Source organism: Pseudochaenichthys georgianus, chromosome 4 (genome assembly GCF_902827115.2).
Source record: "Pseudochaenichthys georgianus chromosome 4, fPseGeo1.2, whole genome shotgun sequence".
NCBI lineage: Eukaryota > Metazoa > Chordata > Actinopteri > Perciformes > Channichthyidae > Pseudochaenichthys > Pseudochaenichthys georgianus.
The window spans coordinates 18382306-18401682 of record NC_047506.1 but is presented as its reverse complement, the minus strand read 5'-3'; the positions used below and the strand labels follow the sequence as shown (position 1 = coordinate 18401682).

Sequence of the window (19377 nt, the reverse complement as noted above, 5' to 3'; positions counted from 1 at the left end):
TGTGTGTGTGTGTGTGTGTGTGTGTGTGTGTGTGTGTGTGTGTGTGTGTGTGTGTGTGTGTGTGTGTGTGCGTGCGGAGCTCCGCGGATTGGTCCATTTGGTCTAGCGTTACGTCAGTTTGACCAGGAAGAAAAAAATGGAAAAAGAAAAATCTCCAACGAGGCGTTCTGGGGCAGCATAGACAGGTATTTTCTGTGTTAGAGTTTTACTCACTACAGGTTGTACTTTGAGGGTTTGTGACTTTGCAGACCGTTTACATGCATAAAAAGCTACAGAACACACAAGGGGACGGGTAATATCCAGAAAAGCATATGATGGGACCTTGAATGTTGTTTGAGTATCAAATTACTTGGTATTCTCTTTTATTTATTTCCATTATTTTCCTGAATTTGTTTTCGATATATTCATATCAACAAATGTTTCTCATCAGTTCAGGATAGGTTTTTTTTATCTTGGCAAGTGACCAGAAGCTTTGTAGGAGAGTATCCTGTCAACATAAGCACTGGTTAACTCAACAAAGATAAGCAGCTCTGCAGTCAATGTTATTTTTGATCTTGGATATTGGACCTCTTATAACCCTGCTTTTATAGGTCTGCTAGTGTAGCAGGGTTATAAAAGGCCAAAGGTCAAACATTAATATTCTTTTTCAACACTGATGTCTATTCAAACACAGGCGTTATAGCATTTTGTCAAGCAAATAGAGTTTGTCTATATGCACCTTCTTTTTTTCTTTTAATGTTTTGTTGGACATACATATTCAACTTTTTTGCATCATCTATGCATCTTAAAAACTACAAAATAAACGACTTTTTTAAGAAAATATAATGAATAATAAGATTCTCTTTACAATAGAAGTAGAATAAAGAGAATAACATAAACCCGCATTTAAAACAATCCAAAAACATTCTAACACAAAGTCCAATATGCTCTAGGGCGGCCTTAACAATAAACGTCTTCATGTATCACACAGCCAACCCTGTTATCACTGCTATCAACATATTCATTGGTGCATTTAAGGGAGCGGCAGCAAAGCAACCCTTCATACCAGCATGCTCTACTTGTCGAGGGAAATAGAAGAGTGGATTAATTTGTGATAAAAAGCACCAGCGAAAGCGTCAAATCCAAACACAGCTCAACACATTTAAGGTTTGTACAACTTTACTTTATAGTAATCATCTAAATGTTGCTTTGTTTAATAAGAACTATTAAAATGAATGATAGAATATATGAGCCTTTCCTCGACTTTGAATCTTGAAAATCTCCCTTTACGATATAAGTAATGGTGAATTATAATGAGTTAAAAAAGTAGTCAGTATGTGTCGGAGAATTATTTTTGAGATATACAGGGTTGCTATTTCTCTTAAAAATGACAGACTGGGATCAGTCCTCTTGACTTATGCTGCATGGAAAGAAAAGAAATATGGTTGTTCTTTGAAGGATTTTCAGAGTTTCTTGCCTGTTTATTATTTCAGTTAAACACTGCTGATCTCATGATCAACTGTTACCTCTCAGTTGACTCTAGTGTTACAAGCATTTAAGGAACTTAAACGTTAGTTACTGATTAACTTGCTCTTGCAATCTGTTCCCTACATACTGAATACTGCAGTCTTCATTTGGCTATTTATTTACTAAGAGCTCTCATAAAATCACATTATGAAAGTATAAAACCATAGATATGGAATCTCATCTGTAGGGTGTAGGCTGCCATTCACTTTTAGACTATATAAAGTCCAGTATATTGAGATGATGAGCTTCTCAGCACAAGCTCGCTTCTCAAATCTTTAGGCCACCACTGCTTAGATTAACGTTTTATTATTACTTATTACTCTGAATATTATCAGCCTATTGTTACTATACAATAGGTATAGACTTATTGCTCAAATGTATTATAATGTTCATACTGATGTGAGACTTGTTAATATAAAAAGTGTTTTGTTTTGCAGAGTGAACAATGAGAGAAAATAGGACAACAGCTCTTCTTATATGTGGAGCTTTTGGTTTGTTGATTTTCAATGTCTGGAAAGGTGTTTTGACTCACCATACATCCAACCACTTACAAGTTAAAGTCAGAATGGACTACAGTCAGAAGAAGTCAACCATGATACAAAAAACCACCTATGTATATTCCTGGCAAGAATGTCAACAAAATATGTCTGCCGCCAACATCACAGGCTTCAAAACTCTTCCTCAGCACATCCAAGACTTTCTCTATCATCGACACTGTCGCCATTTCCCCATGCTACTGGACCTTCCTTACAAATGTGGAGGAGCTGATAAATCTGCAGAAGTCTTCCTTCTGCTGGTCATTAAAAGTTCCCCTGGCAACTACGACCGTCGAGAGGTGCTGCGTAAAACCTGGGCTAAAGAGAGGCTACACAATGATGTGTGGATCCGGAGGGTCTTCATCTTAGGGACCACAGATACTGGTTTTGAGAAAGAGAGATTTAACACAATTCTCGAAATGGAGCAACGTGAGTACAATGACATCATCCAATGGGACTTTCATGATTCATTTTTCAACCTCACCTTGAAGCAGATCCTCTTCCTGGAATGGATGGAACGAAACTGTCCAAACACTCGCTTCCTTCTGAATGGTGACGATGACGTCTTTGCCCACACAAACAACATGGTCGAGTATCTCCAAGGCCTAAAGGACAACGATGGAAGCAAACACCTCTTTGCTGGACATCTGATCGCGGGCAATGGGCCTGTGCGGGAGAAAGAAAACAAATACTATATCCCAGTACAGGTGCAGGAGTCAGAGTCATATCCCTCTTACTGTGGTGGTGGGGGCTTCCTCCTGTCTGGTTATACAGCTATGGTTATATACACGATGTCTCGGTCTATTACCATTCTTCCCATTGACGATGTTTACATGGGGATGTGTCTGGCCAAAGCAGGACTAAGTCCTGCTTCTCATATGGGCTTTAGGACTTTTGGACTGCGCTAGAGTAGAGTACAGAGCGTAGATCTATATGATCCTTGTTATTATAGAGACCTCTTACTGATACACAGATTCTTATCGGCTAGAATTTATTTCATGTGGCATAAACTATCTGATCTGAATTTAAAATGTGGACCTTGAGAATATGATTCCTTGACTTGTGTAAACATTATATTATACTGATTTGTGTGATCGTTGGAGTGTCAGTTCAGTCAGGTTAATCTAAAGTATCGACTTTTTATTATCATTGCTCTGCTCTTTTGAAGACACAGTCTAACCTATTTTAAGGTATACTCTAAATGTATTCAATTATTCATATAAATACATTTATATTAAATAAGCTAATTTTACAAAATGTCAATCAATAAACATTTACAAAAGCTGTTTCCACAAAATTGCTTTATTTCAAACACGTGAGGGATTTAAAAAGACTACATGAGTAGTACATGAAATTAAGCCACTGAAAAGTACAACAATTACCACAGTATAAATGAATTAAGAAAAATATAAAATGGCCACAATATTTTTTCTAAATATATCTTTATAAAAGAAAGATTTTTTCTGCCAACAATGCGTTATGAACATTCAACTTTTTTTGTATCGTTTGTTTATACATCATACTGTTTAACAAGAAAACATGGACAACTAAAAACTACAATGAACGTGATCTTATGTGAAAATGGCCGTGAGAATACACCTTTTGTGGAATATGTATTCTAATACTTTACTAAAGTAAAAATACTATTGCCAAACTGGGTATTGGTACTGCATTCAAAACCTTACCTGTGTTAAAGTATGACCGTATTATCAGCTAAATGTACATAGAAGGTATCAAAAGTACAATGAGTCCTTGTGCAGTCAGATGGTCTCTGTCTCTTGTATATGATGTTTCTATATTAATGTTACTGCTGCATTAATGTGTATCTGAATATGTAAGATTGTGCTATTTTTAACTCCTTTATATACTGCTGGGTAGTTTAATCTACAGCGATACCTCATATTCTATATTACCAAATGTCTATAGCAGTTTTAGCTTTGTGACAATGCATTTTCAAGCTAATCTAAAAGGGATTTAAGGGATTGTCAGCCTTTAGGGTTCTCTCTCTCGTCCTGCATGATGGCTTCAATTTGGTTTCCCAGGCTGGAGAAACAAGGTCGCTCCTCAAAGTCGTACGCCCAGCACTGCCTCATCAAACTGTACACCTGGTGTCATAAATGACAAAAATATAATATTCAACAAAGCGAATAACTGTTATTTAAATGGTTTTGTATGAGAGTTGTAGTGACTAGTCCAACAAGATGGGGCAACATGTTTACAACACATTTCATCCACAGCAAAGACTCTTGTAATTTTCTTCCAGAATTAAGATAAATATTTGCATAATGTTTTTTTCATTTTGAGCAACACTTGCATTGTATAAAACAGAGGCCACATAATTACCCCAAAGATGATTTACATTGTAATTACCTTAACATTGCAATATATTTGTTAGAGCTAGGTAGAAAAAGTGACAAATAAAATACCTTTTTAATACTAGTCCTACACAAGGACTACTGCATTTCAACTATTGAACCACGAGTGAACATACCTTGGCTGGGCAGTTTGGAGGAGCTGGCATCCTCCAGTTATTCTTTAGAATATTTGCCAGATACATTGAAATGGACTGACTCTGCACATTGTTTCCAATCTCCCGCATACATAGCTAAAACAGTCAAATTAAGGAAAGATTGTTTTAAAAAGGGGAAAATATTGAAAGATTTTGAATACATAAAGACAAGTAAGCTTCTTACTCTTTTTGGGTTGGAGTTGATGTCGCAGTAGCTGAAGAGCTCGTGAAGAACGACTCCAAAACTCCAGACATCTGACTTGTGGGAGAATCTGGACTCATTGATGGACTCTGGGGCGTACCTGCATTAGAAGAGCAGTATATGGTTGAATATAAGGCTAAAGTTGGCAGCTGATATGTTAGCTTAGTGCAAAGCCTGGAAACAGCTATCTCCGTATCTGATTTGAATGAACATTAGGCCTCGACACAACCCTTCACAACATTTTTCATTGGTATATCATTTATCATTCAATGCTAGGGACATTTTGGGTCCACAAACTGCAAATAGTTACATATTAATGCAATTACACTTCAGATAAAAGAGCATTTGAATGTTTAATAATAAGGATAGCTACCAGAAAATGGGGCTATCTCCGGGTTGCGATACTCTGTAATATTCCTTGTCAAAAGGAACAACCTTGGTCAGCCCAAAATCAGCTATTTTCACCAGCGACTCACTGGCCACTAGGATATTTCTGGCTGCGAGGTCTCTGTGCACATAGCGCAAGGTCTGCAGGTGCTCCATCCCCTGGAAATGAGAAAATGACAAAACAGAAAAAAATGAAATATATTTTGTCCATGTCTAATTTGTTTTATGCTGTGCAATCATCATTTGGTACTAGCTTATAGCTTGTGAAAATGTAGTTGATTTGTGGAGAAAAAAAAGATACCTACATTTTTTTGTAATATTAAAGCGTATACTTGTTTTTGAAACAACCCTGTCTCCTAAAAATTACATTCCCACAGAGCTAAACTGCATTCTCAATTACGTTTAGCTAAAAACGTATTTACTCCCACGTTACGTTCGTTATGAACGTATCTCAAATACGTTTATTTTCTACATATCTTCTAGAAACATATTTTCTCCCACGTTACATTCCTTATGAACGTATCTTAAATACGTTTATTTTCTACATATCTTTGCCATTTATTGTCTTGCTTATAATAATGATAATAGTCATTTATAAATATCATTTAGCACACCTTTGAAATCGACAATCGGGCTCGATATATGGTTAAATTAAAATCAGTAGGCGAGGCTGTAATTTCGCCAGCTGTTACTCTCATGAGCGATGCAGAACATAATAGTTTTAACATGACAAAAAGCTGCTGTGTCGTTTATTGCACCTCAAACATTAAAACAAATCCAGAGTTACGTGTTTCTGTACTTCCTCTGAGAAGAAAGGACAATAACAGAAGAGCTCTGTGGCTTCAGGATTGATCGCTGTTCAAATGACAGCGTTGGTTTCCCCAAAAGTGGGCGGGGCTCTAAAGTGAAGTAGATTTTACTCTCATCTATTATTCAAAACCATTCTATTTATTCTAACGTAAATTACATGCCAGTGTTTTATCTTTTTATTTATTTGTTTTTATTTTAAATCGTATAATGTCGGACTTTTTTTGTCGTCTTTGAGGAAAATAAATGGGGTTGAGAGCCTCAAAATACTGAAATCTGTATTTTTTTAAAATCTCTTCCTTCTAATTTGTTATTCTTTTCTAAATAACACACTGTTATTTACTCAACAATAACACACCATTATCCTTGTTTTTATTTATTCGTTTAATTCTATAATCTTGGGCTTTTTAGCATGCTTTTTAGCCGTAAATAAAGTCACCAGAAACAGACGGGACATTTCGAGATGTAGGATGGCCGAAGACACTACACTACCCATACTCCCAAGCTATCGTTTGGGACTACAGTCCCGTTGACAAACCCCGTGATGTTGCGCCAAGGTTACGCCGAGCGTCAAGCTCTTTGAAATGGAACGAAACCACGGCAGACTATTCAAAACTGGACTCGAACGCCCCACCAGAACTACACATGCTGGCTATTGCAACATGTTCTCTATGGCACGTCTCTACTGGGAATTGTAGTTTTAAAAGACGTTTTCCCCAAATGTAGAAGTTGACAGTATTAAACTGTGTACGCCCTGGAGGTTTAGGCGATAGGAAACACATTGCTGTGTACACATTTAAAACATGTAATTACTAAATGGGTGAAAATCGCTTGTATCCATAATGGGCAGCATTAATATATACCCACATGACAGCTCATTGTTACTTTGTAATTCTACTCCACTACAATTCAGAGGTTAACCTGGTATTTTTACTTCACTACATTTATTTTAGTTACTTTGCAGATTCTGATTAATGATGTAAAATATAAACAACCCTTAAAGCAGACTTTAGTTACACCTGAGTAAAATTCAGGGAAGGTGATTGTCAAGTGCCAACAATCAGGAGAGATATTAGTTGGTGCTTGAGAAGACTAAACATTTATCTGCAGATCTTTATAAAGTATATTCATTACTCGTTATTCTCTACTAATAGTTAATTAAAACTGTATAATGGCTATTTTGCACATCCCTTTCAAGATTTCAAGATTTCAAGATTTTCTAAGGTGTATTGATCTTATACACAACTTGGGTCGCAGGTTCCTCAACAGCGCATTACAAGACATCTATCAATATATGTGTACCTCCACCATTAAACTGTCATATTCTGCACATTTCTTATACTATCTACTACATACATAAGAGTATAATTAATGTGTATAATATCAGTTAAAATAAGTGCTTTAACATCGCAGGAAAGCAATATTTTAGACGTTAAGTACTTTGTCAGGCTTAATATTCATCTGTAGATAGATACCCCCAAAGCTTTTTTCTTGTTTAAAAGAATACCTTAACCTAAAGTATTCTTTAATGTGTTAATAAAGGTTAATTCGTTTTTCTGTTTTGCACATCCTCCTATTAATATCCGTGTACATCCGGCACTAAAGGAGCTAAAGGGATGTCCAAACATCAAACTATTTAAAAAGAGGTATAAAGATACAATTCTCACAAGGTACAGGGAGGAAACTGCTAAACCATAACTGTTATGTTCTTGTTTTGTATTCAATTTATGAACTTATGTTTATGAATTTGTGTATACATATGTGTATATATATATATTTATGAATATATAGAGACAATTCTCTTAACTTGCTTGTATATATTATATGAATGATTATATGAATTATTCAAGGTTAAGGTATTCATTTATATTGTATGTTAACGTATATTAACATGTAAAAAAACAAAAGGGAGAAGGGGTCGGATTAAATAAGTGTAAACTTAAATTAATTATTATTATTAAACGTAATTAGCTAAAGTTTTGTTGTTTATTGTTTATCAGACAATGATAGTACAGATTATTCAATTATTATTTAAATATTTCGTTTAGTTATTGCATTCATTTGTATAGTACTGTATCATGTCTGTATCATCTTTTGTTTCATTTGTATTTTCTTTGGTTTTACACGCTCGAAAAAAATAAATAAACTAAACTAAACTGTTTTATTGTAGAGATCACTTAGTATCTTCTTGACTTTTTATATTCTATATTTCTATCATTGACCTTCTACTTTCCCCCCTATGAAAGTATGTACTCTTAATATTGTTTTAATCAAATAACATTATTCAACACAAATAATTCAATAACATGGTTTAACCACTAGGCGGTGCACACAAGGTACACACAGCATACTAATAATAACTTTGTATTATTAGTGTAGACACTTATGTATGTATAACATCTGAAGATGTGTAGTTTTATTCATGTTTTTACATAATTTTACAGGATATTGCTATACTATTTCTCTTGTTTTACTTCTACACATTAATATCTGATTTGTAAAACATCACAGACAGAAAGGCATATCCGCCATTTAATGGTAAGCTATTGAAATTGTGATTCCATAGATGTGTCTCCCATCACCCAAATCCCCTGACTATTCTCTCAACTCAGTATTTACATTCTGATATTCAAAGAAAATCAGTAATATCTTTAAAAACTACAAGTCCTTTTCTATCAGCTGTGCACCATTATGGTGTAAATATAACCAATATACCAATTGGATCAAATATAAAGATGTTGTTTAATTGTTGATATATTTATGATCCACGTCAAGTATTCAGTTTTGGCAGCAGTTCTCCTGTTTGTCCAGAAGTCTTCTCATCAGGGCTCTATAAATAAAGAACTACGGCAGATATGTAACATGTAATGCAGCCTAACCGTGTATTACAATGTCGTTATGTGATGACTTCCAAAGAGAAAAGCAAGCACACTCTGAATGAGGTATTATTTTATTTTTCGTTGTCGGATATCATATCTTATTAACACCATATCCCAGCGTGCATTGCGGCTAAAACATCCAATCAACAAGCTTCAAGCTGAGGATCTTGGGTAATCAGTTTGGTGGGTTTGTGGTGTGTATCGCTCGAAATGTCTCGTCTGTTTCCGGTGACTTTATTTACGGCTAAAAAGCCCAAGATTATAGAATTAAATGAATAAATAAAAACAAGGATAATTGTGTGTTATTGTTGAGTAAATAACAGTGTGTTATTTAGAAAAGAATAACAAATTAGAAGGAAAATATTTTAAAAAATACAGATTTCAGTATTTTGAGGCTCTAAGCCCCATTTCTTTTCCTCACAGACGGAAAAACAGTCCGACATTATACGATTTAAAACAAAAACAAATAAATAAAAAGATAAAACACTGGCATGTAATTTACGTTAGAATAAATAGAATGGTTTTGAATAATAGAGAAGAGTAAAATCTACGTCACTTTACAGCCCCGCCCACCTTTTGGGAAACCAACGCTGTCATTTGAACGGCGATCAAGCCTGAAGCCACAGATATCTTCTGTTACTGTCCTTTCTTCTTAGAGGAAGTACAGAAACACGTAACTCTGGATTTGTTTTAATGTTTGAGGTGCAATAAACAACACAGCAGCTTTTTGTCATGTTAAAACTATTATTTTCTGCCTCGCTCATGAGAGTAACAGCTGGCGAAATTACAGCCTCGCCTACTGATTTTAATGTAACCATATATCAAGCCCGATTCTCGATTTCAAAGGTGTGCTTTAAAATGATATTTATAAATGACTATTATCATTATTATAAGCAAGACAATAAATGGCAAAGATATGTAGAAAATAAACGTATTTGAGATACGTTCATAACGAACGTAACGTGGGAGAAAATACGTTTCAAGCTAAACGTAATTGAGAATGCAGTTTAGTTCTGTGGGAACGTAATTTTTAGGAGACAGGGTTGTTTTGAAAAGACCTCAGGTCTTAGTATTCAAAAGATCCATGTAAAAGTGGCAAGATTTTGTCAGGCAATAATTCAATCACTATCAATTCAAACAGAACCTTCTCAAATGTTGTAATTCTAACTGTTTGCATGAGTTGAGTTCATACATCTGACTCTTACCTTACAGATCTGAGAAGCAAAAAGCAGCAAACGCCATGTGTTGACGCAAAGTCGGTTACTATCCAAGTAGTTAATAAGGCTGCCGTAGGGCAGGTACTCCATCACCAAACTCATACTGAGGCGACCTGTGAACAAACAAACATTGAATTTATTCAACCCAATCAATTACAAACCCTGAAAAATAACACTTCTAATTGTATCTCTTGTATCTGTATAAGTCCCTCGGCACCATGATCTAACACTGTGATTTAAAATGTGAAGTAAAATGTAAATCCTGGATTATGCAGAAGATGCATATAATAATTATAGTATAGTATAGTATAACAAAAAAGGACACCAAGTCTGGCAAATAACTGTTTTTAAGACATTTAGTTAAAGCCACAATGGTATTTCCTTGTGTGTACTTCTCACTTAAGGGAGCAAAGACATCTATTAAACAGTGATTACAAAAACAAACTCTTTCCAAATAGAATATATTATTAATCAATTATACATTTAAATAAGCAGTCTTACAAATGTGTTCTTTTACTGAAGTTGATGACCACATTTTAGAACATCGTGTGCTATGTTTGCAATAATTGTTTTATTACCTGTGCTATAACAGACTCCTTTGTATTTGACGATGTACTCATAGTCCAAAACGCTGAGGGTTTTGACCTCCTTCTTGAAGTCCTCAAGGGTCGACAGCTTGTTGGGCTGCAGCTTCTTTACAGCGACCATCTCACCAGTGTTATCCCCCAGCGGGTCATAACGGCAAAGTTCAACACTGCCAAAGTTTCCCTGGAAAGGTTTTGACTCGTTCAGACACTTTTAAATTACCTCACCACCATGCCCTCACAACAGCCTGTTTACACCTGTTAGTCCATCAAACACAAGGTCTTGTGCACCACTGAGGAAGTCTAAAACGACAAGGGTTGATTAAAAATATAAAAAAGGTTGTGTATTTTAAGTTGTCTTAACATCCTGGGCATACAGACAATACTAGCACAGTATCTTGACAAAATTCAATAGATTTTCTCAAAACACAAGATCATGATCATTAAAGTGCACCGATTGTCCAAAATTCTAAATATTGTAGTCCTATTGTGGCACTGCAGACTTACTTTCCCCAGAGGGGAGATGTATCGTAGATGTCTCTCCTCAAACAAAGTCTGTTCGCCTTGATCAGGGGTGAGGGCTCTCCACACAGGTCTCTGTGCCACGGGCTCAGTGGCGTGCAGTATCACATAGTCTGCCATGAAACACAAAACACAAGTACTGACTTTTGGTTTCCTGATGTATTCAATTCACCTGATTCCAAAACCACTACACATTTTGTGAATGATCACAGATACATTTTGTTATTGAATTGAAACACACTAAACCCTTTGATAAGATATGTGGTTTATACTGGTTGTATTCATTATGAGCAAAGTATTGATACACAATTACCTGAAGTGATCAGACTGTTGAGTTGACGGATGATGCTGCGACAGGAGGGTCTGAACGCGGCCTGGTAGTCCATGCACTGACTGACCAGATCGGCCAGCTCCGTCCACTGGGAGGGAGGCAGCTGCTGGAAGCTCTCGTAAAACTGTCGCTTCTGCAGAAAACATCAGTGGCTCGTATCATTCACTGTACTATCCCCATAGGCTCGATGGTAAAATGCATGGTTGCATTTAAGATCTGATTCACAGGTTTCGTTACCTTCAATACCAGTTATTTTCTTGAACCGGCTCTTTAAGTCACTTGAACTCATAAGCAGCTTAAGCAGAGTAATACAACAACCTGTTACTGCTACCAGTTAGTTTATATAAAGTACAAAATAAAAGTAGTACCTTATCCAGGTCACAGCCCTGCAGTGGTGTGTTCCCATTGTTGAAGATTTCCCACACAGTGGCACCAAAGCTCCACTTATCACACTCCAGAGTCAGGTTGTCTGGGGCCTCCAGCACTTCAGGGGCCACCCAAGGGATCCTGTCTAGGATCACTAAACAAACACACACACACACACAAATAAATAATGCACATGGACTAGGTTTCAACCTTAAATGTGTAAAACATATTTGGATGTCATTTTGTTTTTATTTAATACCTTGAGATTACAGTATGTATGTGTGTGTGTGTAATGTATACAGCAAACACTTAGCAAGTCCATTCACTTTTATATAAATGGTTCTATAACTACAGTATCATTCATCAGGTGTCTCTACTTCCCTGAAGATTTACCATTCTTCCCCAGCATGGCCACACTGATGCCCGGGTCACTCAGCTTTATGAACGGAGAGCTGCCCTGTGATGGGTCACCTTCTCTGGCCAGCAGCAGATTCTTTCCGCAGATATTTCCATGAACAATGTTCTTTTCTTCCTGTTAGGCAGTATATGTTGACATATTATAGTGAGCTGCATCGTTCAACTTTGACAAAGTTTAAATTGCCAATCATGGGTCTAGCAGTAATGCTCTACATTAAAACGTTTATCTTACCAGAAAGTTGAGGGCTGATGCGAGCTGCTTGGCTACGTCAAGTTTCCAGCTCACTGACACAGATCCCCCTCTCTTCAAGTAAAGGTCCAGGGCCCCGTACTTGACAAACTCCTGCACCATGATGTCTGTGAGGCACAAGGAGGTTTGTTTCTACAGCTGTACTTCAGACCAGACACAGGGTCAAAAATGCTCACCCACAGATAACAGACTGAGTCGGGTCAGATGAGGATCTGATGTGAGGAAATTTTTTTCCAGAGGCTGTGTCGTCATAGCAAAATTTGCACCTGAAGGAACCTACTTTGAACCTTCCACCAAAGAGGTTTTTAGTACGAAGGCAGCTTTTTATATTTCTGTGTGCCTGTCTGTCTGTGGATAGTCAACAACAAACCGTGCAAGATACAATCTCTTAATGTTGCAGATATGGAAGTTAGATCAAAATGAAGGCTGAATTGTGTTGTTTTCACATCAAGGGACTTGTAAATTACTCTACGTTTACACAGAAAACATAATACACATTAGTTTCTTGAAGCTGACAGTAAAACTGTAGCAATGAAGCAATCGTCTGGATAACCTTGCAGTGTAGTTTCCAGCTGCAAAAGCGATGCTTGTGTTCTTTTCGGCTTGTGAGCCTGTGAGTGTGTCATCGAGCTCCTGGAGACTTGGCATCACAGCTTGTGTGAGCAAATTGCAAGTCGGACTTGAGTTTAGACTTACTTTTGACTCCTTGAACACTAACACCATATACCAGGAGGAGATGTTTGTGTGAAATCTGGCTCATCAAGCTGGCAGCTTCAAAGAATGACTGAGAGAAGGAAAACAAATAATGTGTATGATATCCAAACTAATGTGCTATATCTATGAATAATTTAAAAAACATTTCAGTGTTTTTTAATCTGAAGAAACCCACCTCCCAGCAATTTTTATGAACAACGTCGAGCTCTTTCAGGAAAACATCTGTCACGTGTTTCTCTCCATCACGAATGTCGGTTTTATAGCCTTTGAAAATTCGAGTGAAGGATCCCTGTCCGAGGCATTCACCCTAACAGAAAAAAAACATCAAAGTTTCCTCCATCATAATCAACACAAAGTACATTTCTTGTTAGACAGTAGTGGTATTTGCATCATAGTTTTAAAGATTGAAGGATAATTGGAGCAACATATTAGAAGAGAAGACACTCGTCTTGATATTCAGATATACTTTAGAAACAGGCATCTTTAAGTTGGAGTCCTATATACACACTCACCCATTGAAGGTCTTCACATTTGATCATGTGGAACTGGATATGACTGAATTTGTTTCGTTCAGGCGTTGGAGACCCTTGAGCTTCTACGGAGCTGTTGTTGCGTATGATTATCAGATTTGTAAGTTCTGTAAAAAGAGCAGAAAACATCATGGTTATGTTTATTGAGGTTACAGACATAAAGAAACACATCTAATTTCAGCAAATACAATTAGTTGTTAAGTTGATACATGACTATTACATGAGTTATTGAGTTATATTGAATACTGTTCACCCTAGTAAGTTATAAGCCAATTGCAATAGTATTCTGGCATGTTTCAAAATAACACTATGCTCCTAGCTATGTATTAGCAGTGCATGTGAGGTGAGTTTATGTTTTGGTCATAGATCTGAATTATAAAAATAGTATTAAATAAAGGGTAATACTTTTAACAAATCTACATATTTAACCATACATATTGATTGTTTGTCTTGTTATATATTATCAATGAGTTGGAAAACACACCTTTGGGTCGGGGTGGACTGCAGCGGCCCAACTTGACAGGTACTTCAGCCAGAAGCAGCTTGTTGTGTTGGTAATAGCTGGTGAGCTCCCTCAAGCTGGAAAACAGTTTCTGGACACCAGGAAGAGTGTAGTGCTCATTCTTAATAATGAGGCAGTCTTTATAATCAGGTCCAAGTGGAGTCTGCAGAAATGTAAATATACACACAATGTTATCAACACTAAAGAGGTTGTTATAACGAAATCCTTGTGTAGACTTCCAGCAAAAGTGCAAATGTTGTGAGGGCAAAATGACTGAATGAATATTACTTTTGCACACATTTAAGTGTGGAAAACTACCCACATATAATTGTTTTTATTCAGAAATAATTGCATAATCTGCATAGAGATAAACTTCCATGCAACAGACTGAATCCTGTGATTTCAAATTGCTTAAACAGGCTGCCAATCGAGTTAAAGGACATCAGAGCATCTTTGTATTGGTCATATAAGCATACAAAAGTGCACACTGCACGGACATGAATATCTAAATCAAATGTATTTTGTGTATTGTGTTGCTTCAGCACAAAATCTTTACCTGCACACAGACGGTAAGGAAGAAGTTGTCATAGTCTTTTGGACTCTGCCGTAGAAGAAACGCACTTCCTTTAAACCCCGACTTTTTCAACTTGTTGACTGCAAACTCGGATCTGATAAAACAAGATATGAAGAAAATATGTAAAACAGCTTCGTGTGAAAGATGGCTTTGGATTTAGCAATATCAAAATGACTCACGTGATTGGGCCATGGCAATGGTTCTTGATCCCCTTCAGAATACTTGGAGGAGCAATGTCTTGGCAGAAGTAGTGGCTGGAGTCTGTGGTCAGTCTGAAGTAGCCATCGACAAGAGACACAAATGAAAGGGCTTCCTTGAGACTCTGGAAGTTGGCTTCCTGTTGTGCAAATCAATAATAAATAGACATCATTCTTTGCATAAAATCCAATTAGCAAAATCTCAAACAAACATAATGATTGGGGAAATCAAATACGTCCTTTACCAAGCATCTGTCATCTTTACGAGTTATTGTCACCATCCTGCTGTCTTGGGGGACCTGCTCATGGCAAACCCTCTTTATATTGATGTCTATGATATCTTTGAAATCACAGAACGTTTGCCATTCCTAAAAAGAAATGAAAAAAGGGCTAATTATGCAGAGCAAGATGAAGCAAGGCCAAGCATATTTGTGCTGAAACTGGGAAGCACTGTCATCTTCTGGGAGGGATAAAAGCATAACCACCATGCCTCATTTAAAACCTAACTTAAGTCTAATGTATTCCTACCAGGACACCCTTGGTGTGACAACTTCTACTGGTTTCAATCCCAGTTTCCCCAGTGACACGCACAAGACAGAAAGCTGACGTCGAATGCGAGGGAGAAGAATTCACTTGGAAGGTTTCGCTTCCCAGAGACGGCTCGATGCCGGCCAGTTCGATCAGGTACTTGAGCTTCAAGCTGCTCTCATCTATGGAGCAGTTACCAAGCTTCTTCAGGAAACGCTTGAGGGTGTTTCGGATTCTAAAACGATCAAGCCGGTTCCGTCGCTGGATGTCATGTCGATGTAACTTAGGAAGGCAGGATTTGTAGCTGAGAGAGGAAGAGAATAACACTTGTATTGACTCTGAACTAAAACAAATATGTCACAAATCAATATAATCATTATTTCTGAAAGAGAAAAATGGGATCTATCAAAGTTTTAACTGTGAGGCCGGGTTTAAGGAAAATGAAATATTATCCTAATCTAAGTACCTGACAGTTTTGCAGAGCTCTCTGACACTCTGATGACGCTCCTTAGCCATTCTCCACAAGTCCAGCACGGCCAGGCCGAGGCATTCCTCCTGGGCACTCAGAGGTGGGCACACTCCTGCTTCACTAGCAATAAAGTCACTTCGCAACTTTATCCCAAAAGAAATGGACAGCACAGTCTTCATGATATATCCATTTCATGCAACTGCATTTTCAAAAAATGTGGGTGATAAAGATTTAGCATAGCCTACAACCTCATTGATTGATTAATTAATTAATGGTATATCTTTTTATTTAATATTAGTTAAATATACCATGAAAGGACTTTCGAGCGAGTTAATACATGTTGTATACTTTACCTGAGTAAAGAGATAGTCAATGACACTGTAGTGAAGCACTGGACTGATTGTGTCTCTGGTCAGACTGAAGCGGTACGATGTTCTAGGTCCTTGTCCAAACCAGTTTTCAAAGGAAAACCTGCTCACCAGGAATACATCCAAATTCCACATAGCATGACATTATGACTAGTTCTTAAAATGTACCCATTGGTATAGTATGTAAGTTTAACAACAATGTTATTCATTCCTGGACTTTCCAAAAAATCTGAAATAAATACCATCCCATAAATGATTTAAACATACTAGTGTTAAATGTATAAGGTAAATGAGACACCTACCTGACTCTAAAGTGGACTTGTAGGTTTTCTTCTGTGTTGAACATGTGCGATGGAGGATACCAACATGAGAGATCGGAGGATGCCAAAGCAAAAAGACTTTGGTGAACTGGTAAGATTCCTGGAGAAAGAGATGTCATGTCATGTAGCATGAAGTTATATATTGTAACATAGAATATCACAGTTGAACCTATACCCTTAGGTACGAGAAGCCCTAAGTCATGGTTATCCAGTGAAATCTTACCACATTTTTTGCCTGCTTGGATGCAAACATTTTCAGCAGAAATTTGTCTGGCTGTAATATGTATTATGGTTGCGTTCTTTGTGGTTGGGAAGAAGTAGAGGTGCACTTGTAAACTTGGACTGGTGCTAGAGCTGGACCTCTGACTGCCCCCCCGCTCTCTGATCACCAGAGGGGCCGACTCCTCCTCGCTGAGATCCATGGGTAATTCTGAGGAACAATTCTAGATTACAGGCTCGATAGGGTCACATCATTTGAGAAATGTCATACATAAAAATAGTTTTTGGCTTTTGTGAATATATTTCTATACTATATATCTATACTTTTCAGGTAGTTGAGTCATTGTTTAGTTTTCATTAAACCCTGTTCCTAGGAGTTCATTGAAGTTGCATCGTTTTTGCTCACAGGAAGTAACAATGCTATAAAACATGAAGACTCATTAAATTCAGTTGAAATATTATAACATTACAATTCTACAGAAAAATTACATTTGCATACATTGCATCAATAGTTTATTAAAGAATGGTTGTTTGCTTACTTTTTATGTAACCACTGTGGTTATTTGTTAACAATGTTTGTTGTTTATTTTTTACTTATACATCTAATCCTTTCTGTACAAGCAAGCATAAAAAGCCTAATTAATTACACAACTGAGGCTCAGACTTTTATTGTTATTGGATGTATAATGTACATCATGTACATTATACATTATACCATGTTACATTATACATTATGTTACATTATACCATGTTGTTAAAATACAAACGGTATGTTACATTTGTCGACAACTCTACCATGACTCAAAACATTTGTTCTAAATAAGTCAAATGTAGATTTATGGGGATTCCCGTTGTATCAGACAAACCATGTTGGCTGTGGCTGAATGAGAAGCACAGTATGTCAAGTTAAAAATATCCTGATATAATATCCTAACACTTCTTGACACACAGCTTCTACTTACAGATTTAATAGTAAACATTATATCAAGATATTTGTTACTTTTACCTTTTACTTTGCACAGCAGAACTCCTCTTTGCGATCATTTGTTTCTGTGAAACCAGGACTTTCGTTTTTGACTTCTGCGTTTCAGCTGTATGTGCTTGTGTTCACAGGAAGTTCAGGGTTTCCTGATTTAGACGAGCAGATGCGACACTATCAACAGTATCTCGTCTCTCACAGTATGTGCAACTTGTTGAAGTAGAACTTGCCTTGAGAAATGCTCCGTTTTAGAAAATAAAAGTGAATAATACATATTTTGTATAATACTTAAATACTATAATACAGTATAATAATGAAGTGTGGAGTTAGGGTGTGAACAAGGTCAGAATAGTGTTTCTATTTGAATGTGTGTTTATCTTCATGAGAGGATAGTAGTGGGCTCTGCTGCTAAAGCTGGTCACAGGTCTGTATACAGGTCTCTCTCTGTGTATGTGTGTGTCGAGGTTAAAAAAACACACCTCACATTGAGAGCGTCAAGGTCAAACTAAAAGGCCACCTTTAGTAGGTCCAGGTAAACAATTCTTCACATTCTCTGAAGTTATTGAGGTACAAAGATACTATGGGGAAGTGGATGAAAATTAAAGCTCCCTATAAAAACGAACAATGTCAAGTGTCGGTCAATGTAGTGCAGGGAATCTGACTATGACAATCGACACGTGTGTGTAAGAGTAACATGTACGTAGATATATGCGGAAGAGGGTCTGCGAAAAAGAATCGTGGATTGTGCTAATCATCCTTCAACTAGGTCAACCAATAAGGAACAAGAAGGCGTTGGCTATACAAATGCTAATATCCCCGAGTCTGCCCGGACTTTGTTTTCTGTCTTTGACGAGTTAAAGTTCCATCGAAATCTCTGTTTACCTCCAGCAACTTCTTCTGAAGCTGAATTTTAATGTTGAAAAATAAGTTAAAAAGTATTGAGAAGGAGGTGCGGACTCTTCAACTGGCCCAGGCCAAGATCTCTTCCAACAAACTGAAACATGTCAAAATATCTAAAAGACTATATCGGTAATTTATTCATCATATCCATATATCTCAGAATCTTATTTGCAATTTGCCATTACCTTTGCAAAGGCATTACATCCTACATTCCCAGGGGATACATTTACAGTATTTGAGAATCATTTCATTTCAAATAAACAGCATGTCTTTCATCCATTATACTTTTAGGTTGTGGGGCGTTATCAGCACTGCAAATCAATTCAACATTATTTGAACAGTGGGTATTAAACTTTCACCATTTATGATATGCAAGAGTACAGTCAAGGACTACTCTCATAGGGGAAGACTTTTATTAAACGTAATTCTGAAGAAAGCAAAGGCAGAGCAGAAATTGACGTATGAGAGTACAGGAAAAGAGAACAGGCTGACAACTGTGGTTTCCCTCTCCAGTCTGTGAGGGTTTCAGCAGTTTCCTGTTGTAGATTTTACAAAACCATTTGA

General features: G+C 36.9%; 1 protein-coding gene and 1 pseudogene across 1 annotated transcript; one reads left to right on the top strand and one right to left on the bottom strand.

Annotated features, from left to right (window-relative positions):
- The first annotated feature begins 1950 nt into the window (after nt 1–1950).
- Nucleotides 1951–3200, top strand: LOC139433710 (N-acetyllactosaminide beta-1,3-N-acetylglucosaminyltransferase 3 pseudogene; annotated as a pseudogene).
- A 126-nt stretch (nt 3201–3326) lies between these two features.
- jak3 (Janus kinase 3 (a protein tyrosine kinase, leukocyte)) lies at nt 3327–18026 on the bottom strand. Its single transcript, XM_034080345.1, has 24 exons — nt 17941–18026; nt 16939–17145; nt 16698–16815; nt 16381–16498; nt 16025–16170; nt 15559–15862; nt 15276–15398; nt 15013–15170; nt 14816–14927; nt 14242–14422; nt 13740–13864; nt 13403–13534; nt 13210–13297; nt 12496–12620; nt 12240–12378; nt 11849–12000; nt 11463–11613; nt 11135–11262; nt 10622–10811; nt 10032–10156; nt 5127–5299; nt 4736–4853; nt 4534–4647; nt 3327–4147 (listed from the first exon to the last, which is right to left on the bottom strand). Exons 2-24 carry the CDS (start codon nt 17135–17137, stop codon nt 4028–4030), a joined length of 3339 nt encoding a protein of 1112 aa, XP_033936236.1. The 5' UTR covers nt 17138–17145; nt 17941–18026; the 3' UTR covers nt 3327–4027.
- Nucleotides 18027–19377: the final 1351 nt, after the last annotated feature.

Coding starts and splice junctions, on each gene's coding strand:
- jak3 (XM_034080345.1), bottom strand. CDS start 17,137: ATGGATCTCAGCGAGGAGGAGTCGGCCCCTCTGGTGATCAGAGAGCGG. Junction 15,863..16,024: donor GAGCTCTGCAAAACTGTCAG/GTACTTAGATTA, acceptor TTCCTCTCTCAG/CTACAAATCCTGCCTTCCTA. Junction 4,648..4,735: donor TCAACTCCAACCCAAAAAGA/GTAAGAAGCTTA, acceptor TGACTGTTTTAG/CTATGTATGCGGGAGATTGG.